Source organism: Rattus norvegicus, chromosome 1 (genome assembly GCF_021556685.1).
Source record: "Rattus norvegicus strain SHRSP/BbbUtx chromosome 1, alternate assembly SHRSP_T2T, whole genome shotgun sequence".
In the NCBI taxonomy this organism is placed as follows: Eukaryota; Metazoa; Chordata; class Mammalia; order Rodentia; family Muridae; genus Rattus; species Rattus norvegicus.
The window spans coordinates 189,592,798-189,617,783 of NC_141534.1; the positions used below are offsets into that span (position 1 = coordinate 189,592,798).

The 24,986-nt window shown below is 42.2% G+C and overlaps 1 protein-coding gene across 3 annotated transcripts; it reads right to left on the bottom strand.

Moving 5' to 3' along the window:
• Nucleotides 1–902: 902 nt before the first annotated feature.
• Palb2 (partner and localizer of BRCA2) lies at nt 903–24,897 on the bottom strand. Of its 3 annotated transcripts, NM_001191603.1 has the most exon segments (13): nt 903–1,352; nt 3,642–3,790; nt 4,836–4,923; nt 6,365–6,481; nt 7,706–7,867; nt 9,672–9,757; nt 12,198–12,359; nt 15,019–15,090; nt 15,608–16,278; nt 19,337–20,749; nt 21,366–21,459; nt 21,911–21,970; nt 24,702–24,749. In NM_001191603.1, coding segments are annotated over 13 exon segments (3,333 nt in total). In that variant the 3' UTR covers nt 903–1,141.
• Nucleotides 24,898–24,986: the final 89 nt, after the last annotated feature.

Here is a 24,986-nt window from a genome sequence, read left to right on the forward strand (position 1 = left end):
ACTGATACCAGGGGTTGAGGATTTAACTCAGTGGTAAGGCCCTGGGTTCCGACCTTAGCTCTAGGAAAAAAGAAAAAAAAAAAGACAAACCAACCCAAACAAACAAAGAACAAACAAAAACAAGGTAACAATTACTGATTCCATCACTTATCAACCCACCTTTATTCTTGGCCTTCCCAGACAGAACCTTTGCTCACCAGGAGCCAGCGTCCAGCCTGATCTGCTTACAGCTCAGTCTCTCTTCTTTACTTGCACAGTGAAGTTTACACAAGACCCCTGGCTACCTGGACCGATCCTGGAAATAGCTCAGCACATAAAAGGTCCCTATATCCCACATGGTGAAAGGGAAGAGCCACTGTAAGCTGTCCTCTGACTTCCACAAGTACACTGTGGCATGTATGTACAGCAAGTGTGAGCGACTGCGCGCGCGCACACAGACACATTTATGTAAAAACAAAACAAGTAAATAAACAAGAGGTTAATATAATCAAAATGCATTGTATAGATAAATAAGTTAAAAACAACAAAAAGTTGCTAGCATTCTAAGCTAACTGAAATATTCCTATTGCGCAAATATTATCGACTATTCTAGTTGTCTACGCAACCTTTGTGTGTGTGCTATACATGCACCAGTGCACATGAGGCCAGGTATTCCTCAGGTATCATCTACCTTTGTCTTTTCTTTCACTGGCTGACCAGTGTGCCCTAGAGATCTAGTTGTCTTTGCCTTCCTGGTGTTAGGATTACAATTGTGTCATTATGCCATTTCCCACTGGTAAATGAAGTCATACACACGCAAACATTTTACCAACTGAGCAGTCTTCCCCAGCCTTGTAAGTATTTCTTATTTTTGAACTGATAAGAACAGACTGGGAAAAAAAAGTAGAACAAGACAAGCAGAATGTATCAAAATAAATATTTATTAACATTTACTGCATATGTACAGCTGTAATAGCAGATGTGCAAAGAATGACTTAAAACCATTAACCTGAAAGTAAGTATAAGCAAACGTTCAGTCAGTAGTGCCACCATCAGAATAAAATTAAGTTTGTGGGAAATACATTCAAGTAATCACATAAAATGTCATTAAGATATTGTATTCTTAAAAAAAAAAAAAATAGAGGAAACACCTATTTGCCTCTTAAAAGTAGCGGTATATGAATATATTTCCATCCTTTTGTCCGGCTAACAGGTGAGAATCTGTACCTGACCATTTAACCAAAGACCAACTCTGGTCAGAGACAGGTGGGAGGAGAGCCGTGCAGTGACCCAGAAGCAAATCCCAAATGGCAATTGTCCCAGAAGTCAGGACTGCTGCTGCAACATGATCTTTCACATCCCCTTCCAGGAACCTAAGACAAAGTAGAGGAGACAATTCAGATCTCACATCAAAGGCTTCAAGGACTCAGAAATGGCTCTGTGGGACAGGCACTTCACTAAACACCCACGTTTAATCCCCAGGATCCCCAGGATGGCTACCGCACACTTACCATGACACATGCCTCCAACAAAATGTATTAACTAAATGGAGAACACTAAACTTAAAGCTTGAAGGAAAAAAAAGATGCTCCTAAGAATCAGCCAAAAGCAAGCCTGCTGTCACCGAATGCCTGTACAAGATGGCTGCTGGCCGGGACAGCACCGTTCAGTGGCCGCTTCTTACACTGCCCAGCACTAGCTCACAGTTTCCCTGAAACACCGCACTCTCCCGCAAATTTTTGAGGCTGCCTCAGTTTTTGGTAGTCTTAGGGGTCCTTAGAACCTATAAACATGACACCATGCCAGATTCTACCACTGAACTATATTCCCAGTTTTTTCTTACTTCTTTTCTCAAAAAAAAAAAAAAAAAGATACTGACTTATTTATTGTCTATGTTTTTATTTATGTGAATTTGACCCATGGAACCCACATTGTCCTCAGACCTCTACACCCACTTAAAAATGTAAAAAATAAGCAAAAAAACCAAAACCAAAACCAAAAGCAAAGGCTCTGTAGTCTGTGCCTGGGCTTAAATTCTAAAGACAACTACGTGTTGTGTGACCCTGAGCAAATTAACCTTATCAGTAGATGAGGATAGTAAGACATTTACTTCATGGCGCTGTTGTGAGGATGAGAAATAGGTACCTGAAAAAGGTACCTTGGGGCCTCGGGATGAGAAGTAGTCAGCAGTTAAGAGCAGCTTGGGCTGCTGTTCCAGAGGAATATAGTTTGATTCCCAACACCCACACGGCAGCTCGCAACCATCCCAACTCCAGTTCCAGGGAATCCTGACATCTTCAAGCCTGTAATAGGACCCTGGGCTACTTTGTGGGGTCTCTCCTTCCACCCTTCACCACTCCTCTTCTTCCCTTTCAACCCCCTAAAGATAGAGGAGAAAGGAAAGGGGTGATATCCTTAGACTACTTCCTGCTGACAAGGGGCGTCGAGTACCTTGGGGCATGTTTATCTTCTCAGTTAGATCTAATTTCTTCTTTTTGTCTCTTTGCACCTGACTACTTGACAAACTACACCCAACAGCATCCACCACGAGCCCCTTCTTTCAGTGCTCTAGCATCTATGTACCCTTTGACTAGTCCCCAGAATTCCAAACATCACACAATGGCAGACGCTATCTGCAGTCAGAAAACCACGCCTCTGCTAGAGCACGAGGCAAATCACAGTCGCAGCCCTGTACCCCCACACCTAGGATTAAAATGAGCACATATAATATTTCTGTGTGTTTTTTTTTTAAAAGAAACCAAAAATCCAGAATTTGAACTACACCTTATATTGAAAAGACCTTCCTGAAGTCCATTTAAAAGGTCTGTAGGTCTTCCTAAAAAACATATTTATTTTAAATTATGTGTTTGTGGGTAGGAATGTACGTGTGACTACTGATGTCTAGAGGCCAGAAACATCCTTTGGAGCTGTCATTATAAGTAGTTATAGTTGTCCTCTGCAGTAGTAGCCGTGCACTGATTACTGGTGATCCATCTCTCCATGTTCAGATCCTGTCTTTCCTTAAAGAGAATGTTTTACGAGTGCTGACGTTCAATAGTGGCTCTTGCAGAGGCCTGGTTCAGTCTCCATTCCTGTATCAGGTGGTTCACAGGCGCTTGGAGCTCCAGCTCTAGGGAGCCAACATCTCCCGCCTTCTCAGTCACCTGAACTTGTACACACACGCTTCACATGCACAAGTAACTAAAAACAACACAAGTTTTAAGAAAATATTTTAAGCCAGGTGGCAGTGGCTTTAGTCCAAGCACTTGGAAGCAGAGGCAGATTAATCTTGAGCTCCAGGATAGTCAAGGCTACAGAGGCTCAGCGGTTAACAGCACTGACTGCTCTTCCAGAGGTCCTGAGTTCAATTCCCAGCAACCACATGGTAGCTCACGACCATCTGTAATGAGATCTGATGCCCTCTTCTGGTGTGTCTGAAGACAGCTACAGTGTACTCAGATATATATATAAAATAAATAAATCTTCAAAAAAAAAACAATCAAAGGAATGTTTTCTATAAAAAAAACTCTACCAGTGAACCACCTCTGTACCCAATAGTCTTTAGCATCTCATGTTTTCTATTCTAGATTTTAGTGACACAAAAGTACCCAGCATAGTGCCTTCAAAATTACCTCACCCTTGAACAGTAGTCACACACTTACCTTCCAGCCTGCCCCTGAGGAAGGGAGCACAGCAGAACACCCACACTCTGAGCTGTCATAGGGTTAATTGCCAGCAGCTGAAACACGGGGCTGCCAAAGGCCTGGCTCTCTTTGGCACAAGGATGACTCAGAACAATAAACAGGAGCCCCTGTTGTAGGAGAGAAATAACCAACACGACCATCAAGAGTATGTGGGCGGTGGTGACAAAACCAGCGCAGAAGGAATGATCCAGACTCCTCAACACGCGGGATATAACCACTGCCTTCCCTTCATCCGCACAGCTGAGGTGACTGCCACACTGGGCTTCTGGAGCCTCACCAGTCTTGACAATCATGAGTCCAGCAGACTTCTCAGGTTCCTATACTTTAGACACACCTTGTGCCGTCCAGTGGGAAAGGCTGGTACAAATACGGACGTCACAGAAACACATACAAGGAATCTTCAAATTGGAAGTACTCATTTATAAACAAACTCTCAGAAGTCCCACAAAGTGACAAAAAGAAACCATCATCTGTGGTTTATATGGAAAAACCCACGTAAGCCCTTCCTTGCTTTGAAGGTCAGTGAGTAATTGGTATATACCCAAGTATGCCAGTTACTTAAACGGAAACAAACAAGCAAACAGCTACATTCTAGAAACAGATTCAACCCTCGTAACAGATTATAAAAGCTAGATAGTCTGAGCTACATACTAGGTTCTAAACCAATCCGGGCTACATCATGATTTTCCCCCCTTTTTCTTTGTTAAGTAGTCAGGGTCAAGCTTGATAACAGGGATAATATTTTGACAAAATTCACAGTTTGGAAGTGGGTCTTTAAGTCATACAGGCAGAAAATGTGACAAGCAATCACACTGCACTAACACATTTTTATTTATAAATTTCAAAAAGAACAAACAGGCTAGGAATGTAGCTCAGTCAAGGGAGTGCCTGTCTTGTGCCAGAAAGTCCAGCACTAGAGAGGTAGAGGCAGGGGGAATCATAAGTTCAAGGTCATCTTACTTAGTACATAGTTTCAGGCAGCCTAAACTACAAGAGAACTCATCTCAAAACAAAATGAAGCAAAGCAAAGCACACTGCCATCCAGTGTTGAAAAGACAAGACAGTGGGAGGGCATGCTGAAAGCCACTGATGCTCCCCCACTAGTGAGACCAACGAATAACACAAACTGAATGGCCCTGGGTCACTACTCACCATCTCAGAATAGGCTCTGTGACAGACACAAGTTTGGTAAGAGTCATCAATGTGCATCTTTTTCAGGAGTTGGCCAGTTTTTAAATTCCTAGACATCAAATAAGTGAGGTTATTACATTCTTTTAGTAAAATGATTTTCACATAGTATACTTCTTTTCCTTTTTTTTTTTTAAGATTTATTCATTTATTATATATAAGTACACTGTGCTGTCTTCAGACACACCAGAAGAGGGCACCAGATCCCATTACAGATGGTTGTGAGCCACCATGTGGTTGCTGGGAATTGAACTCAGGACCTCTGGAAGAGCAGTCAGTGCTCTTAACCACTGAGCCGTCTCTCCAGCCCCCTTCTTTTCCTTTTTTTTTTCCCCCCGGAGCTGAGGACCGAACCCAGGGCCTTGCACTTGCTAGGCAAACGCTCTACCACTGAGCTAAATCCCCAACCCCTTTTCCTTTTAAAGATAAAGTGTCACTCTGCAGTCTAAAACGTGTGCTCCTCCAGCCACAGCCTGTCAGGGCTGGTATAGGCCTGCACCACCATGCCTGGTTCAGATATAATGTTCTTAATTTGTTACCAACTATTTTGGAGGTAACAACAGGAAGTCACTAAGGGATAGAGCACTACATTTTGTTTAGCCACACTTCATATATTACTTCTTGTTTTTTGAGATAATGTCTCACTAGGTGGCCTAAGCTAGTCTAGAACTCCTTATGTAGAACAAGCTGGCCTCACACTCACAGAGATCAACCTGCCTCTACCTCCTGAATGCTAAGATAAAGGCCATGCACCACCACGTCTAGTCCTTATACACCCTTATTAAAAGTGTAATGGCAGGTTAACTTTGTCAAAAATTGAACTTGATAGTTTAGCCTTGAATGGACTCTGCTATACTGTGGATAACCTCTTCTCATTCTACTCAGTATCTTCCACCAACTCCCTGAAGACAGCTACAAGTTATACCACTCACTATTATGATTTGTCTCCCCAAACACCACCTAAATCTCTTAACTTACACATATGCTTGCCTGCTTGTCTGTTTGCAAGACTTACTGAATATTTATTTTGGAGCAGTCGAGATGTTTTGCCTGCACATATATCTGTATACTAAGTATGTGGCTGGAGCCCACGGAGGGCAGAAGAGGACTTCAGATCCTTCGAAATTAGAGTTACAGGTGGTTGTGAGCCACCATGTGGTTGCTGGAAATTGAACTCAGAACCTCTGGAAGAGCAATCAGTGCTCTTAACTGCTGAGCCAGCCCCTGACTCTGCATCTTAGAAACAGTTCGAAGGTGTTCTTTTCCACTTAAGGTTCGTTTTCTTGGCAAGACAAGGACAAAGCTTCTAACAGTAGAAAAGAGAAAACCACAGTCATGTCTGTCTGCAGTCTCTCTTTCTCTGAGGCAGCATCTTTCCTCATGTCCAGCTGTGGGATTACATGAATAGACCACCAGACCCTGCCCATGCCCAGCATAGCTAACCTTCACAATTGTAAGGCAGAGGCACATTCACATAGAGAGCGAAAGCTTACCAGATCACAATGCTGTTCACAGTGGTAGTACCAAGCAGGGCTTCCTGCATCCCGTGGACCTCAGCGAAAGTCAGTATAGTCTCATCAGGAGGCATCAGAAGCTGTTCATCTTTGCTGCTGTATTTAAAACAGTACTGAAAATCACTTTGAACCAAAACAATTTCTAAGTAGTTCTTCTATACGTTACTAGACTATACAACACTAAACGAGAGCTGCTCTTCCAGAGATTCTGAGTTTAATTCCCATCAACCATCTACAATGTGATCTGACACCCTCTTCTGGCATGCGGGTGTACATGCAGATAGAACGTTCATATAAAATAAATAAATAAAATCTTTACTTTGTTAAATTATTTTATTTATTTACTATAAATAAAATAAAAACCAACAATACCAGAAAAAAGTTTCAACTAGAAGATACATGTTCTACATTTTCTACAATAAACACACCTTTTTAAACTCATCTTCTTGAACATGCTACAATCACCTCAAATTCACTCTAGCCAATGTTAATCTAATAAACATTCTGTTTAAATCTCTTTTCTTCCATTCCTACCTCAATATCTGAACTACCAATCAATGTGGTGACCAACCCTGAACACTGACATCATTGTCCCTTCCTCTTCAGGAACTCAATCAGCAGGTCTATTCACTCTCTACACTCACTTCTCACAAATCTGTCTTCTTTCCTTCTCTACCAACACTTCCTGGCAATTGTTTGATTAGAGCCAGGGTCACCTTGCTGTCCAGGCTGGTCCAGTACTCGTTGTATAGCCCAGGCTGACTCCCTCACTCCAACCCTCCCAGCTTCTGCAGGTGTGTACCAACCACCACATATAGTTCATTTCCTTGATTTAAGGACTCACTGGTCTCTTGCCCAGATTGCCATGTTGGTTTGGGGCTAATAATGACAAATAAGATTCCTCCCCTCTGTTATGAGGAAGGACAAAAGCAGTGAAGAAAACAGACTGAGGTAGAGCTCAGTAACAGAGTCCCATCCCCAGGACTAATATGAAATAAACTGGCAAAGGATAAGACATAACAAAAGGAAAAAACGTTTTAGTTCAGGTTGCCACGTGCTGACTCTGAAGGACCTGAGAGGTGACTATTAAACAAGCACACAGGTCTAGAGCATGAGAAATAGCTTAGAGCTAGAAGTGCATGTCTGCAGGTTACATCTAGACAGGCAAGGAAGCGAGGAATAAGGTAACTGTTCCTTGGCCATGCTTGCTACCACACCTACAGCAGAGAAAATCAGGTTCTTAGGCATCCACTTTCCCTGAAACCTGAGATAAAATGCCTTTCTTACAGGACAGAGAAGACCAATCAATACTTTTCTTACCTTCCATCTTCAGCAAATGTCATGATTTGTATTTGTTGATTGCAAAAGGTCCCAGTGCTACTAACCAGTCTCCTCTTTGTCAGGCCAAGCATAGCTTTTATGTCTCCAGATTGCAGGAGGACTTGCTTTTCACATTCATCACCAGAGGAGCACAGCAACGCCCTACACCAAACACAAATTTCAGAAGCCAGGAGTAAGCCGTGGGCAATAAGGCACTGAGTATAAATTTTAAATAGCAACTTCAATCATAGATGTCAGTCTACACATGGTTTCATTTTTTAAGGATTTTAGTGTGTGTGTGTGTGTGTGTGTGTGTGTGTGTGTGTGTGTGTGTGTGTGTGTGTGTGTTTAAGTGTAGGCATACATATGGATGTGGGTCCTGATACCAGAAGGCTAAAAGGCTTAGACTCTCCGGGAGCCAGAACTCCAGGTGTCTGCAGGGCAGTTGGATTGTTACATGGGTGTTGTATTCTGAACTGCTAAGCCACCTCTCTAGCCACTAGATTTTTTTTGAGACACTATGTAGCTCTGGCAGGCTTTGAAGTTGCTATGTAGACCAGGCTGGCCTCAAACTCAGAGATTTGCTTGTCTCTGTCTCCTGAGTACTGGAATTAAAAGCTTGTACTATCATGTTCAGCTAGATAAATTTTTGAGAGAGATTCATGTAACCCAGGGTACCCTAACAATTCTCCTTCAGTGTGCCACCATGCCTGTATCAAAATTCAAATTCTTCTATGATTAAGATAAATTACTTTTATTTTCAATTACATATATTTGTGTGCCTGTGTGTGGGTATGTGCTCCTGAGTGAAGTATCTGTAGAAGTCAGAAGATGATATCAGATCCCCTCAAGCTAGAGTTACAAGTGGTTGTTAAGCTGCCCTATAAAGGTGTTGAAAATTGAACTTCGGTTCTCCTGTAAGAGCAGTATGCACTCTTAATAGCTAAGCCATCTTTCCAGTCCCCTGAAATTTTTTTTAAACTTTTATGTGTATGTGTGTATGCCTGCATAAGTTTATGTATGCAACACACATACAGGAGCCCACAGGACAGAAGATGGTCATGTCTCTGAGCTCTTTGTGGGTCTTCTCTGAGTAGTAAGCACTGTTAACTATTGAGCCACCTCTCCAGCACTCTCAGTGTTTTATTGTTTTGAGTGAGGTTCTTATGCAGGTCTTAAGGGTCTTATACAGCTGCTGACCTTGAACTCTTAACCCTCCCATTTTAGTCTCCCAAATTCTAGGATTGCAGTATATCACCATGATTGGCCCTAAACTAATTTTTTTCATAAAAGATTTACTTATTTTATTTTGTGGTTGTGTCTTGAGTGTATATGTGTATAATACATGTATTTGTAGGTACCTGGAGAGGTGAGAAAAGGGTGTGTGATGGTTTGTATATGCTTGGCCCAGGGAGTGGCACTATTAGAAGGTGTGGCCCTGTTGGAGTAGGTGTGTCACTGTGTGTGTGGGCTTTAAGACCCTCATCCTAACTGCCTGGAAGCCAGTATTCTGCTAGCAGCCTTCAGATGAAGATGTAGAACCCTCTGCTCTTCTTGTACCGTGAATGCTTGGATGCTGCCGTGTTCCTGCCTTAATGATAATGGACTGAACCCCTGAACCAGTAAGCCAGCTCCAATTAAATGCTGTTCTTGTAAGAGTTTCCTTGGTCATGGTGTCTGTTCACAGCAGTAAAACCCTAACTAAGACAGGGTATGAGATTCCCTAGAACTGTAGTTGTGTGCCACCTTATGTAGGCGCTGGGAACCACACCTGAATCCTCTTTAAGAGCAAGTAGCCTTAACACTGAGCAATCTTTCCAGACCTGAAACTCAAAGATGCTTTGATACTGCTTTTAATACTGAAGTGTGGGTTGCAATGTGTATTCAAAATAACTGAAAGGAACAAAGATGGTGGAGTGCCAGAGCATGAGAGAGGGCACATGTAGAATCTTTGAAAACTGCATACCTGATTTCTCTGATTTCCAAACTTCCCAAAGCTACACATATAAGACTGTAAATATCAGGCACTGGAACTATTTGTAATACTGGAACCTACATAAAAGAAAATTATATGCAGTTACTTAGTTTCATGAATATTTTAGAAAAAATGTATTACACTTCTCTTCTTTATATTACTACTAGCCTTCTTTTTACTTTTATTTTGTGATAGGGTCATAGTAAGTTGTGTAGGCTGGCCCTGAGCCTCCTAATCACATTCTCTTGAATTCTTACGGTATCAGGACTATGTGTGAAATATGAAGATTCAGAAAAATCTTCGTCTGCCTCTCTTACAACCTTTTAGTGTTTTGATTTGGTTTCTGGTTTTCCCTTTTTGAGACGGTGTCTCACTACGTATTCCTGACTGACCTGAACTTAATATGTATACCAGGCTGATCTCACTGTCTGCCTGTGCTTCCCAAGTGCAGGGATTAAAAGCATGTGCCACTCCACCTGGGCCCTCAGAAAAACCTTCTTACAAGCTCTAATCTAACTGCATGAGCTGGATGTGGTAGTGTGGACATAGAAGTCCAGTACTATGGAAGCTAAGGTAGCAGGGGTCATAAAATGAAGGAAAACTTGGGCTACACTATGAGACCACTATCAACACCCTCCCCACCAAATAAACAATTAAATAGCAATATGTGTTAGAAGTCAGGTTAGTATTTATTTTAATTTTTCAGGTAGGGTCTCCCTATGTTGTCAAGGATGGGCTCAAAGTACTGGCCACAAGCACTCCTGCCTCAGACTCCTGTAGCTAGGACTATACACTTAAGCCAAGCAATACTATCACACCAAGGAAATAAGTGCAATTTAATGCAATTTATGCCTCTAACAACCAAGAACTAGTAAATTCTAGCAAACAGATGAAGAGAGCATTAAGGTGCCATTTAAAAATTATTCTAGGGGAGTGAGTAGCTTAAGCAGACCTGAGTTCCTGAGTCTGCGGCCAGTACGGCCAACACAGTGAGACTCTGCCTCCAAAGGGCAGTTGGGGTGGACTGGAGAGATTACTCAGCAGTTAAGAGCTGTTCTTATAGAGCACCTGGATTTGGTTCTCAGCATCTGAGACAGCCTACAACTGCTTGCAACTCCACTTCCAGAGGATCCAAAATGCTCTTCTGGCCTCTGTGTGCACCTACACTCATATGCACACATTCTCCCCAACATACATATTCGTACTTAAAGATAAATCTTTATTAAAAACATGTGTCAAAAAGCTGGGAAGCTTGCTCAGGAATCAAAGTGTAAAATTAGAATCTGACCCCCAGAATCCAGTGTAAAAAAGTCAGGTGAAGTAGCAGGTACTTGTAATCCTAGCTTTGGGGAGGCAGACAGGTAGATCTCTAAAGCTCAAGGGCCATTCAGCTTAGACTACTTAGTGAGTTTGAGACCCTGTCTCAAAAATCAAGACAGACAGCTCCTGAGGACTGACATGTGATATACACATGTACTCAAACCTGAATACATAGATTCACAACCTACACACATACATATACACATATACATAAAGAAAGGAAGGAGGGAGGTAGGGAAAAACAAATAAAAACACCTTTATGTTTAGGGGCTATAAGTGCAGTTCAGTGGCAGATCATGAGCTTAGCATGAATAAGGAAAAAAGGAAGGGAATTTTATTAGTCACTAAGCAGATAGATGTTCACTGTCAGCTGTGTGCAAAGGCCAGTACTCAAAGCTGTGAGTTCAGGAAAAGGAGTACAAAAACATATGATTATACAGAAAACCCAGGCATGTGCTGTGTGCCAGCACGTGACAGGGAAAGGCAGGCGAGTCAGGAGTGCAGGGTAAGCTTCGGTACATGGGAAGTTCAAGGCCACTTGGGCTACATGGAGACCTTTCTCAATACTCCCCTCTCACCAAAGAAACGAATATGTAGAAACACATAAATGTTTACACGGATTCAAAAATCTTAAACTGGCTGGTAAGATGGTTCGACAGGTAAAAATATTTTTCATATAAGTGGAGACCTGAGTTCAATCCCTGACACCCATACTGGAAGGAAAGAATGATTCCTGAAAGCTGTCTTCAGACTCCCACACTCATGCACATACCGACACTCATATATCAAACACAAACACACACTAGTAAGATAATAGTAGTAATAATTTAACCAATATGAAGATGAATACAGATAATACATGGAAAATAGAAAAGTGCTTTGGTGAAGAAGAAATGTGATTATCAGCAGTTTAGCCATCAGACTAGACAGTAGACAAATAATGCAAGCTTCCCAATAGACCGGCTGCAGAACTCCACCTGCAGGCAAGCATGATGAAGCAAACAAAGCGTTAGGGTAATGCTGGAGTCTAGATGGTGGGCATGTGGTACTCCATGTAAACTTTAAGTCTGAGATGTCTCAGTCACAGTAAATGTTGGAACATGAGTTTGCAATGAAGAGTCACAGAACCCTGTTAAACTGTTCATTCACATCACAAATGACACAGATCCACTTTTTAGACCTGAGGCTTGGACATACCTCTGTGAAGTGCCAGGTATGAACTTTCTCCCACTGCATAGAATCCAACGGTTTCCAAAGAGAAACTACATCTTCACAAGCAGTTATGATACATGGCTCCTTAGTACCAGCTCTTTCCCACCACATGGCGCTCACATCCACAGAGCAGGAACTGGAAGGATTCTGACCCAAAAGGAGATATTATGTTAAAGTTCTGCCTAAGGAAAAGAGTAAGTACCAAAGGTAATGAGTTACAAAGATGAGAAGAAATACTAGCTACATAAATGAAGTTCTATGCAGGTTATAAGAAAGAGCTGTATACATTTTATGTCACACACACAGAAAAACCAACCCCTAAAAATCTCTTAACCCCAGAACTAAATAAAAGGTTTTAGACTACGTAATTCTAGAATGGAATACATTCTAATTTCTACACACACACACACACACACACACACAGAGAGAGAGAGAGAGAGAGAGAGAGAGAGAGAGAGAAGAGAGAGAGAGAGAGAGAGAGAGAGAGAGAGAGAGAGAGAGCGAGCCTACAAGAACTAACCTGTTTGGAGATTAAAGATGCTGGTGAACAACCCATCAGTTAAAGAAAGAATAAGATTGAAGAAAAAAGATCAGGCTGGCCTCCCAAGTGCCTCTGTGTGTGTGTGTGTGTGTGTGTGTGTGTGTGTGTGTGTGTGTGTGTGTGTGTATGTCTACTCCCCCAACCCCACCCCCAACCTCACCCCCGGCTATCCTGGAACTCGCTCTGTACACCAGGCTGGCCTCAAACTCAGAGAAATCTGCCTGCCGAGTGCTGGGATTAAAGGAGTATACCACCATCCCCCAGCAAAAATGCCATTTTTATTAGAACAAGGAGAGCACTATGAGTCAAACCCCACGAAGCATAGCCAAAGCAGCAGCATCAGAAAATATAAAAAAATAGCATACAGCTTAAGGAGTTAATAAAGACACAAACAAACAATGAGAACAAATAAAAACAATAAATGAACCAGGTGTGGCAGTGAATACCTGTAATCTGAGTACCAGAAAAAAAGAGAAAGATGATCCCAAGTTTAAGGGCGGCCTGAGGGACACTCTGAGACCTGAGCTCAAACACCAAACGAAATCAATATAATCAAGAGCTAATTGCTTTAAAATAAGCATGAACACACATGGCAGAGGCAAGAGGACTGGAAGTGTGGCTCATTTGGTAGAATACTCGCCTATCACATACAATCCCTGGCTTTAATTCCCTGCACCCAATTATCTAGTCACGACAGAACACACTGTTAACTCAGCACACCCACCATTTGGAAGGCCACAGTCAGCTAAATCAGGAGAACAAGGCCAGTCTGGTATATATGAGACCCTGTCTCAATTAATTAAGTTAAAAAAACAGGAGAATGGAAAGATTTAACTGCATACACACTGACAGAAAAACACCCGGAACCATTAATATACAAACTTGAAAGTATGAACAAAATGATAAGTTCCATCTTGATCTAAGGTATTAAAGTTGTCCCGAGTGAAGGACACGAGACCATGGCCCATAGAAATCAACAAAGCAGAGCCCATAGGGGCTCAGAGACTGAAGTGACAGTCACACATTCTGTCTGGGGCTGGGCTAGATCCTCTGCAGACAGGTTTTGGTTGTTAGTGTACCTGTGGAACTCTTTAACAGTGGAGTGAGGGGCTATCTCAGTCTTCTGCCTGCTCTTGGGAGCCTGTCCCTCCTACTGGGTTGCCTCATCCAGCCTTGTGCCTATTGCAACTTGTTAAGTCATATTCAGTTGACAGCCCTGGGAGGCCTGCTCTTTTCTGAAGGGAAACAGAGGAGGGGATCCGGGTGAGCAGGGAGACTGAGAAGAATAGAGGGGAAACTGTGGCCAAGACATAATGTATAAGAGAAGAACAAATAAAATAAATATGTAAATAAAATTGTCCTCAGAACAGCTTTGCCACAGAGCATAGGCCCTATCCCTACAAAACCACTACAGAAAAGGAGCCTGGAGCTCAGAGGCTAATCTGTGAGTAACAGGCAGCAACACTTCTGTGTGTTGGACCTTCTTCCTCGGCACCACTGGTTTTCAACTGGGAAAGACTCCAAAGACTCGCCTTCATCCCCAGGATTCTCAGCAATGTTTGGACGCCTTTTTGGATGTGGCAGCTAAACATTTACTGCATCAAAACCCAGAACTAAGATTTTCTTTTTCTTGAGAAAGAGTTTACTATGTAGCCCAATCTGACCTTGAATCTGAGAGGCAGCCTAGACTGGCCTCACTCATTCATGGTCCACTTGCCTCCTGAGCACTGATCTTGCAAATGTGTGCCACCATATAGGATCTATTTTCTTATAAATCATAAAGACGGTCTTGAAGAATATCATATCATTTAGTAGCACAGGCATGCGTAACTCCTGTCTTCCTCTCCCCCACTCTGTCAAAATATCTGATTTCCATAATTACTCAGGTTATTTAAATGAACTTAAATTCACTAAAAAAATTAAGCCAGATGTGGAAGAACATGGCTTTAATCCCATTACAGTCTTGGGAGGCAGTATTGGGAGGCAGAGGCTAGCCTATATTGAGATTGTCTTAAAAAAAATAAAATAAAATAATTAAAAATAAAAAAGTTGTTCTTGGCAATAAGTTGTTGATGTATAAATTTCAGATAGATAATTCAAAGCATAACTAAATACTGTGAAAAGAATTAAAATCTGCTTTTCTGCATTTGTTTCTCAATATATTTAATAATATTAAACAAACAAATAAAACAGCTGTCCTCGCCAACCCATTCAATGTTTCACATTTAATATACAACGCACACAGTAACAGGACATTTTGCTGACCTTTAACTCTGAAACCAACTGTAGGTTGCCTGGGCTTAAACTGTCACAAGCAGGGAGATCTGCAATTTCAGTCTGTGGAAAAAGAAGTCACACTATGTGATGCTTGCCTTTCTCACTCACTCATCAGCAAAGCTACCTCAGCTACCTATAACAGCACAAAAGCAAATGCAACCATTTCCCTGTGAGTAAAGAGTAGGACCTTCCTTGTGTTTTTAAAATACATAATTTAGGGAGCTGGAGAGATGGCTCAGCAGTTAGGAGCACTGGCTGCTATTCCAGAGGACCCAGGTTCATCCCCAGCATCTTCACGGCAGCTCACAATGTCTGTTAAGTCTAGTCCAGGGGCTCTGACAGCTCACATAGACATACATGGAGGCAAAACACCAATGCATATAAGATAAAAATACATAATTTAATTAGCCTTAACTTTCCTAGAATGAGCTTAAGGTTTACAATGAGGACATTTCAAACAAATGTAATGAAACTCTTTTTGACTACAGAGAGGCCAATGGGGAGAACATTGTGCTGTCCGTATTCACTAAGACATTTCATCGTTTCAGAGAGAATTTCACAAAGGAAACGACTGTACCTGTTCGGTGGAATGTTCATGTAACTCGAGGCATGCACTTCCACAAAGCTGATCTTCTCTGAAAGTGAATGACTCAATGGGTAGAGGTGTTGCTTGGGGGCCAGAGTCACTGTCACAGGTAGCTTGTCCTTGCCTACCTGACACTTGCAGGCTGGTATCCAGTTTTGGTGAGCAGGCTGAACTGTCGCACTGTTTATTCTTATTAACAAGACTGTTTGTTTCTCCCAAGTGAGAAGGTCGGGATGTAGAGCAAGGCTGTCCAGCTTCAGCAGATATATTCTCACCGGTTGCTTGGGAGCCAAAAGCTGGAGTCCTGCCTAAGACGGGGAAAGCAGGTGAGCACAGGGAAGCAGTAGACCTGTCACTGTTGTTAGGTGCAGCGGTGTCTGTAGGAGTGAAAAGCACTATGGATGAAGAAAGGCCCTTGCTCACTGGCTGCCATCTCAGGGTTGGCCCTGGATGGCATGCTTCTCCTGGTAGAACAGTGAGTTCCACTTCCAAGCCCTCTGTTTCCGAATCTATCTGCAGTTCCTCCAGAACAGCATGTTTTCCTTCTGTAGGAAGACTCTCACCACAGTTTTTTGAGTCAGGAGACTCAATCAGTTTTTCTGAGTAGGACTTCAATTTTTCAAGTTTAAGAGGCCCAAAGTCTTCATCGGGTAATTCAAAGTCTGTGACAGTGAAAAAAGACAAGTTGCCTTAAAGTTAGGATTTTGTTCTCACAGTGCAATGAAAGCATTATTATTACTCTGAAAAAATAAAATGTTATCATTTGGGGTACATGTGCATGTTCTCACATGTGTATGTTCATATACTCTATCTTATTTCTGCAGGATAGGGTCTGTCACTGAGCTTGGAGCTCAGATTCAGCTAGGCTGGATGGTCAGCAAGCTGTCAGCCACAGAAAGGAAGGAAGCACCAACATGTTCTACAGCATGGACACAATGCTAAGGGAAAGCAAACAGATGGGAATGCAAAGGTCACCCATCACATAATTCCACTTACATGAAGTGACCAGAACGCTAGCTCTCCCTCAGACACCATGCAGTAGACTGGTAGCTGTATGTGGACTGGGGATGAAAAGAGTAAATAGGAAACAGGTGCCTAATGGGTGTGGGCTTCCCTGTGGCATGCCACTGAGTAACTCAGTAAATGACACTGGATTGCTCACTTAACAAAAACAGTTAATTTTATGTTATGTGAATGTCAACTCTAGAAAAAGGCTCTAATTCTCAAAAATTAATCTTATTTATTGTCCTACTATGTTTACTATAGCCATATCCCTGGGACTGTAGAGCGTGCTTAACAACATGCACTTTGGGGCTGGAGCAGTATCTTAGAGATTAAGTGTTTACTGCTCTTCTAAAGGGCCCGAGTTTGGTTCCCAGCACTCACATCAACTGGCTCACAACCATCTGTAACTCCAGCTCCAACATCTCTGGCCTCTGCAGGCACCTACAGCCACATGCACAAGACATACACATACACACAGTTGAAATAAAATAAATCTAAGGGGCAAAATAAAGAAAAGAACATGTACCGCTCTTACAGAAGGCCATAGTTTGGTTCCCAGAATGTGCATGGAGGAAGCGGCTCACAAGTGCCTGTAACTGTAGCTCCAGCAGGAGCCATCCTCTTCTGGCCCCTTCTAACTCTACAGTCATATGAACAGATCTACACATATATGCACATAAACAACTTAAGACAAACACATCTCTCTCCTGACCCCTTACGCACTAGGCTGGGTGTGGTGACCCAAGCCTTGAATTTGAGATTAAAGAGGCATAGGCATGCACACCCTTTTGTATCCCAGCAGTCAGGAGGAAGAGCTAGGGGATTTTTATGAATTCCAGGGCAGCCTGGTCCACATAGGAGGATGCCAAGAGCTACATAGAAATACCTTGGCTCAAATTAAAAAACAAACACACACGGGGGGGGGGGGGGGAGGAGGAAGAGAAGGAGGAGGGAGAGGGAATAAGAAGGGAGGAGGAGGGGTTGGGGATTTAGCTCAGTGGTAGAGCGCTTGCCTAGCAAGCGCAAGGCCCTGGGTTCGGTCCCCAGCTCCGAAAAAAAAAAAGAAAAAAAGAAGGGAGGAGGAGAAAGAGAAGAAAGGAGAAGACCCAGAAACCACACAGTGGCTCATCTGTAATGGGGTCTGACACACTGTTCTGGTGTATCTGAAGACAGCAACAGTGTACTCCTATACATAAACAAACAAATAAACAGAAGGAGAAGAAAAAAAAAGGAAGAGGAGGAGGAGAAGAGAAAACCTTAACAAATCAAAACCAGAAAGCAGTATCAAAATCTTTGACCTGTTTTTATTGTTATTAAAACAGATTTTGTTGCAGGTTTGTTTTATCCTTGTCATAAACGATGCTTTAAAAACATCTATTATATTAATATCAAGTTTACATATGAATAATAAACTTGATAATGGAAACAGAAAGGGCTTTTCATGGCAGGGAGCTGGAGAGATGGCTTAACAGTTAAGAGCACTGAAGCATCACACGGAGACTCACAGCTTTCTGTGCTCCAATCTCAGAGGATCTGACGCCTCTTCTGGCCACCACTAGCATTGCATGCATATGGTACACAAGCACACAGGCAGGCAAAAAACACACACATAAAGAAAATAAAGTCACAACAGATCATTTCAAAGTATAAAGCAAAATGTCTAATTAGGCAAGGTAGCCCAGTACTCAGGAAGCCAAGGCAGAAGGATCTTGAGTTCAAAACCAGTTTGAACTAGATAGTGAGATCCTGTCTCCAAACAAAATGTTTCTAGATTATTATTGGTGTGCATATTTTTTCTTCCTTCCTTTCTTTTTGAGACAAGTCTTACTATGTAACCCTGGATGGTCTAGAACTCAGAAATCTACCTGCCTCTACCTCGGCTGTGACTAATGGTATGCAATACTATACCTTGCCTTTTCTTGTAAATTTTTGTATCATTGGTTAAGGTAAGGAAGAGCCATGCTTCCTATTTTTAAATGAATGAATCATAGCTTGTAAAGGACATCTATGCCTAATGGCATATAATGAACAGTTTGCTCCCTGTGTATGCACAAAGTTTTATGAGAGCACAGTAAGTTACACATTGTCTGTGGCTCCTCCTGCACCACAACTGAGCAGCTGAAAAATGACAAGCAAAATATTCACTACCTATATTTGCAGGCATTTGCTCATTCTCTCCTTAAAGCCCCAGTGATCCAACTTTCCTGTTGTTTATCAGGTATGATTAACTTCTCAGAAAATGAGTAAAAAGCTTGTTAAATTCTTGTTTGCTGTTCTGAAATCTTATGTTCTACAGACAACAGTTATGTTATCCATAAAAGTTCTCAGACTTTCTACTATATGAGTTTTTTTCTGTAGTTTTACCTAATACATATTCCATTTTACTATGGAACCTATGAGGTACTTTGGAGAGTAACACTTACCTTAGATTCTAAAGTGGATGAGACTGTGCTGTACCTGACTAGGTATTAGTGTAAGTAAGCACCTTTGCTGAGTTTTTCAAGCATACCATTGACCTCTGGTGCCATACTGTACCCTCCCTCTGCCTTACTTTCCTCAACTGAAGATGAAGATGATCACTGCCTTGACTAGGGCAGTGATGGGAGATTCAGTAAGTTAATACTGAACAGTATTTACATGTACCAGGTACACAGTGACGATCTGCTGTCACACCAAGTGTCATCAAACGCAATCTGACTTGCCTTAGATTCTTACCATGAATAATCACGTCTCTGTTCTGACACTTATGCTTTGTGAATTTGCCCCTGGTCCTGTTAACAGCCAGGGCGGCACAAGGAGGGAAAAGCAGCTGATGGTGACCCAGTGTGGAGGTGCAGGCTGATGTTCGTTTCTCTCTGTGCCCTCTACCTGGTGGCCGTGCAGTGGCTTTCTTAGATCTGTTGTTGGCAGGTCCCAGAGGAGAGCTGACCTCAACTGGTGAGATTAGTTTCTGAGAGAGGCTTTCTGAACTTGAGTGTCCTATGCTGGTGTCCAACATACCACTTTCACTTTGGTCAGTTTCTTCACTGGAGAGGACTAGATTTTTAGTTGCTTTGTTTTTCTTTTTACGCTCTTTCTTCTTGACACCCAAATGACTTTGAATTACAGCTTCCAGAGCTATTTTCCTCTGACAATCTGACATACGACGGGTTGTTCTAACATAGTACTCTGCAGGAAACAGAAGGCCTTCAAGCATCGTACAAGAATGTATTTGACTTTCTGTGGAGGGAGGAGAGACTGCTGCTGGGCTGAGGTTCTCAGATAGACCAACAATTTCATCTTCCTCAAGATTTTCATTTCTCCCATCAACAATGTTATCAGGAGATTTTAAAGATCTAGAGTTTGGGGTAGTATTTGCTGGCAAGTTACTGTGAGTGAGGTCATTTACAGAACACGAATTAGGACTTCCTGGCAGCTGACTGCCAGCACTCACAGGTTTATATACTACTGGGTTATCTGTAAAAATAGTCGTTTTTTTGTCTTGTGCCACCAGGTTTATGGATGAAGCGGGGCCCTGAGTAGTAATTTTACAGCCACTGTTAGGAGGTGTAAGTTCAAGGTGTCCACTATGATTGCTGTCTGAAGCAGTACATGAAGGAACTGTAGTCTCCCTAGAGACATTGTTTCCTCTCACAGGTGTATCAATACCTCTTTCTGATTTGCCAGATGGTACAATTAATCTACCCCCTCCATCAATTTCTGTAACAAGGGCTGGAGGGTCAGGAGTTTGAGACTTCAGACATAAAAGGTGAGTCTTTTCAATTTCTGGGGCCCTAGGATTCTTGCTACTGACTGTTTCCTGTCTTTTTTGGTGCCTACCAGGGAGCACAAGAGAACTAGTGTCAAAGAAATCGTCCTTTTCCTGTAAAACAGATGATCTCTTCCGCAGCTTCTTTGTTGTCCCTGGAAATGCACTCTGCCCTTTCTTACCATCAGGGCTGCTGGTGCTATGTAAAAATTGTCCTTGGATGTCACCTGCTCTTGGTGTATGTAAGACTTCTTGGCCACTTTCACAGTTAAAGGACTGAGGATCACCATCAAGTATCTGAGAGATGTTTTCTCCAGTCTCCTCATCAAGATGGTCGCTTTGTAACGAAGCGTCACAAGGAAAGCCTTTATTTATAGGTTCTGCGGGGGGAAAGTATGTATAAATGAGACTCAAATAAGACCAGGTAGTCACAAGAGAATCAAAAACGGACCCATATATACATAGAAATATATACATAGCCATTCAAACAGCATTTTTAGTCAAAGAGTAGCTCTGAGACTGAGGTAGAAGGCCTGCCATGAGTATGAGGCTAGCCTAGGAAACATTGTAAGTACCAGGCTATTTATAGCTCTGTGGAAAAACATCACATTAAAAAAAAATCGTAACTAAAATAAATTTAAAAATAACTACGAGTTAAAAACTCATTTTTCGGGCTGGGGATTTAGCTCAGCGGTAGAGCGCTTGCCTAGGAAGCGCAAGGCCCTGGGTTCGAACCCCAGCTCCGAAAAAAAGAAAAAAAAAAAACAAAACTCATTTTTCCAATTATAACACTGAATATAGTTCTGAAAATTTGAGGAGAAAAAAAAAAAGCAACTAAATTGGCAATCCAACTGAACACTGGGTATTGCTTGAATTGTACAAAGTAAATTTTGTGTTACTTAACTCTATTGCTTCTTTTCCGTGGGCTGTGAAAAAAATAACATCAGCCAATTGGGGACTGAATACAAAACAAGTGGAAGTGAATGGCTAATTTACCAGAGCGGCTTAGCTGTGGGGAGATTTCCTGCTGGGGCACACAATCTTCTATTGCTTTCTTAGAGTTCTTAACCTTCTCAGCTCTTTTGGCACGCTAGAGAAAACAAAAACAGCCCAAAAGAAAAAAAAAAAATCAATTTTCCTTAAAGCTTTATTACCATCATGAACCTCTCTTCCCACTAGGTGGTGCACACCTAGCACACTGAAAGCTGAGGCAGTGTTGTGGGTTTACTTATTTTATTATATTTTTATTTATTGTGTAAGTGTGTGGCACACATATAAATACCCCCATGCCTTAGCACTTCTTAGTAGAAATCCGAAGACAACTTTCCTTACAGCATGTTACTCCTGGGCACTGAGGTCACTGTGTCAAGCTTGGTAGCAGGTGACTTTAGCCTCTGAGCCATCTTGTTGGCCACAGGTTTATGAGTATAAATCAAAATGGATTACACAGTGAAGCCATGTTTCAAAACCAAAACCAGACCAACAAAACCTTTTACATAGTTTGTGCAACACTTTAATTTGACCAACTATGATTCACTCACCTGTAGGCGAGCAAGTGTCTTGGTGTATTCCTTTCTCAAAAATGCTAGCTTTTCCTTCAACTGGAAGAAAAACATTAACAATTCTGAGCAGAGGAAAGGTGAGATCAGAGGGAATGGATATAGTGCCTATAGGGCCTGAGATTGCATATGGTGCCCAATGTGCATAGCTCAATAGCATCATCCCTCAGCAAGATCAGTACAGGAAGAGAGGTTTCCCACTCAAACCTTTTCTCAGTTCCTACAAAGGACCAAGCTGTCTTAGGACTTTCATGGTGGTTTCCTGTCATATGGAGCAATTCCTATGGATTCCTCAAGCCTCAGTTTGCAGGATTTCTTTCCTAGGATGGACTTCAAGGTTCTTGCTCAAACCAAGTTTAGACATTCTTCTTTTCCTCTGTGCTCTTCTCAAAATTTACTGCACCATTCGCTATGCTGTCCATTTTCTCTTGTATCTTTCCATCACTTTGAAAAGCAGGGACTGGCTGTTACCATAGTCAATCAACCAATAAATGCTCATTATCAATGGTCCAGGAACTTGCAATAGTAACCAATACTCACCCCTCAGTGACATACGCAGTGTTAGTTATCTCTGGTACTTGAGGTACAAGGTGGTTAAGGCAATTACTTGTAATGAGGAATGCAGATAACATTCAAGAGCACAGATAAGATCTGTCATAGTAAGAAGTACCTAGATTAATCTGGGTGACATAAGTAACTAGCTTCCTGTAGGAACTTTAGGAACTACTTCAAGGAGTGTAGTCATGGAGGCATTCTGAGTGCTACCACTTGCACCTAGATCTAAAGGAAGGAATTAGTCTTGTGAAAACAGTGTATGTGTAATTATTATAGACCCCACAACTAGGAAAGCTCCATGGCAGACCTGGCTCATACATCTGAAGAATACATAGAAGAAAGCCAGTGAGTTCCAAGCCAGGCACGAAGCAGGCATTTCTACAATGCTTTTGCAAATAAGTTCATTTAGGCTATGCTAAATTACCAGTCCCTGAAAGTTTAGCTTCTCTCTGTCTCCTTAGCTTCTGTGGTTGAAATGCTCTCTCAGCAGCAAAGCCATCCTTGTCTTTCCTTTGGGAACCCTGCACTCATCCTTCAGACAACTGCTGCATTTCTATCCTCAGTATATTCCTTTTAAAACAACACAAAGGGGCTAGCAATGTATCTTGCTTGGCAGAATGCTCATCGAGCATGCGCTTTGATCCTCTGCACCGCATAAACCCAGATTTTTGGTGAACACCCGTAACCCCAGCACTTGGGAGGTCATCCTTAGCTTCCTAGTAAGTTGAAGACTGGCCTGGGATACAAGGTCCTTTCTTAAGAGCACTGTCTGCTCTTCCAGAGGTCCTGAGTTCAATTCCCAGCAACCACGAGGTGGCTCACAACCATCTGTGGGATCTGATGCCCTCTTCTGGTGTGTCTGAAGACAGTTACAGTGCACTGTAACTGTTTTGTATTCAGTCAAAAAAAAAAAAAAAAAAGCCTCTACAGACCAAAAAGCAGCAAAAAAAGCTGCAGTGAAAGTTACTAACAACTTAAACTTTTTAAACTTTTCTTAAGCACTTTGCCCACCTCAGTTCCCCGAGCATGGTGTGGACTTCAGAGCCCATCCATTCTCAGACACACAGTAACAAAAATGGCTGATACCATCATAATTTGCTTCAGTTGGTCCTAGGGATGACTTTAATGTCCATTAACTCAATTAACACTCACGATAACCCTAATAAGTAGATTTTACTATATAATCACCTTCCTTTTATAGATATGCAAACTAAACAGAGAATAAGTAGTTCCTCCAGGGTGCTGCCATTTATAACTGCTCCATTTAAATCCCCTAGGCAGTACCTAGAGCTGTGGCTCCAGACCCCTGAGGGGATTCATATCACAGATTTACATTTTGATGCCTAATAGTAGCAAGTTATAGTCATGAAGTAGCAATGAAATTACGGTCGTGGATCCTCACAACATGAAAACTGTATTAAAGGGTGGGTCACAGCATTAGGAAGGCCCAGAGTCTGTGCTCTTAACTTCTGTTGTTATCATGTCCTCAATCAGTAAGTGGGGGTTATCTTGTTTACTTGTAAATGATCTTTACCACCCTTCTAAGGTAAGACAGGATAGGGCAAATTAACGTGAATGCTAACTTTGCACAGCAAGCTCAAGAACACACAAGCAATATTTAAGTCTTGCAGGAGAATATACTGAGCTGGAAAGAAATGAGAGCTCTTCCAAACTACTACACTAAATTTGTATGCACACACACACAGAGAATAACTACTCATTATATGTAATACTTATATTTTTTCTTCCCTTCGTCCTGTTCCAAAGTGGGTCTTAAACTTAGAGAAAATCAGTTGCAGAACCAACCAGAGTATACATTATGAACATCCCCTTCTCCTATTTTGGAGGTCAAGCCCTAAATACACAAACACGAAAACGTAAGTACAAGACTACTGAAAGATTTATGTGAAGGGGCAGGGGTGGAGAGGATGAGAAGAGGGCCTCTAGGTTTACCTATATGTAAACTTTTACACCTAATGTTTATGCAGAAGAGGGCCTCTAGGTTTACCTATATGTAAACTTTTACACCTAATATTTATGCAGTGCCACTAGAAGTTGGGTTTGGCTAATTTGCATTTTAAGTTTCACCACGAGAGCAGCGCGCTTGTCTCAATGACTTTTCATGGAAGGTATGTCGGAGGACACTGCCTCAGATACAGGAACCAGGCTTGAAAACCCAAGTTAAAGCCCTGGGTCACCCTTCCCGCAACCCGGGCACCTTTTCCTTCTCCGCACAACTGAGGGGCTTCCCGGAAAGCTCTTCCATCGGGATGGAAGACAAACGCAAGGAGCAGCCGTCGCCAGCCTCGAGCCTGTGGTCACGGGGACCCAACCGAGCCTTCCTGGGGCCAGAAGGAATCCCGGGGAGAAACACGGACCTAGTCCACCCTCACTGGGTGACTGGCGAGTCGCATAGGTCCCGCGCGCTACCCGCTCTGGCCAATTAAAATTGCCGTTTGCTCTGCGCACGCGCAACTGGAGACCGCCGAGCGATCGAGCAGGG

Coding starts and splice junctions, on each gene's coding strand:
- Palb2 (XM_087659571.1), bottom strand. CDS start 22,091: ATGATGCTATTGAGCTATGCACATTGGGCACCATATGCAATCTCAGGC. Junction 20,750..21,910: donor AGACACTTGCTCGCCTACAG/GTGAGTGAATCA, acceptor TTCCCCCCGCAG/AACCTATAAATAAAGGCTTT. Junction 9,758..12,197: donor ATACCTGGCACTTCACAGAG/GTATGTCCAAGC, acceptor TCTTTTATGTAG/GTTCCAGTATTACAAATAGT.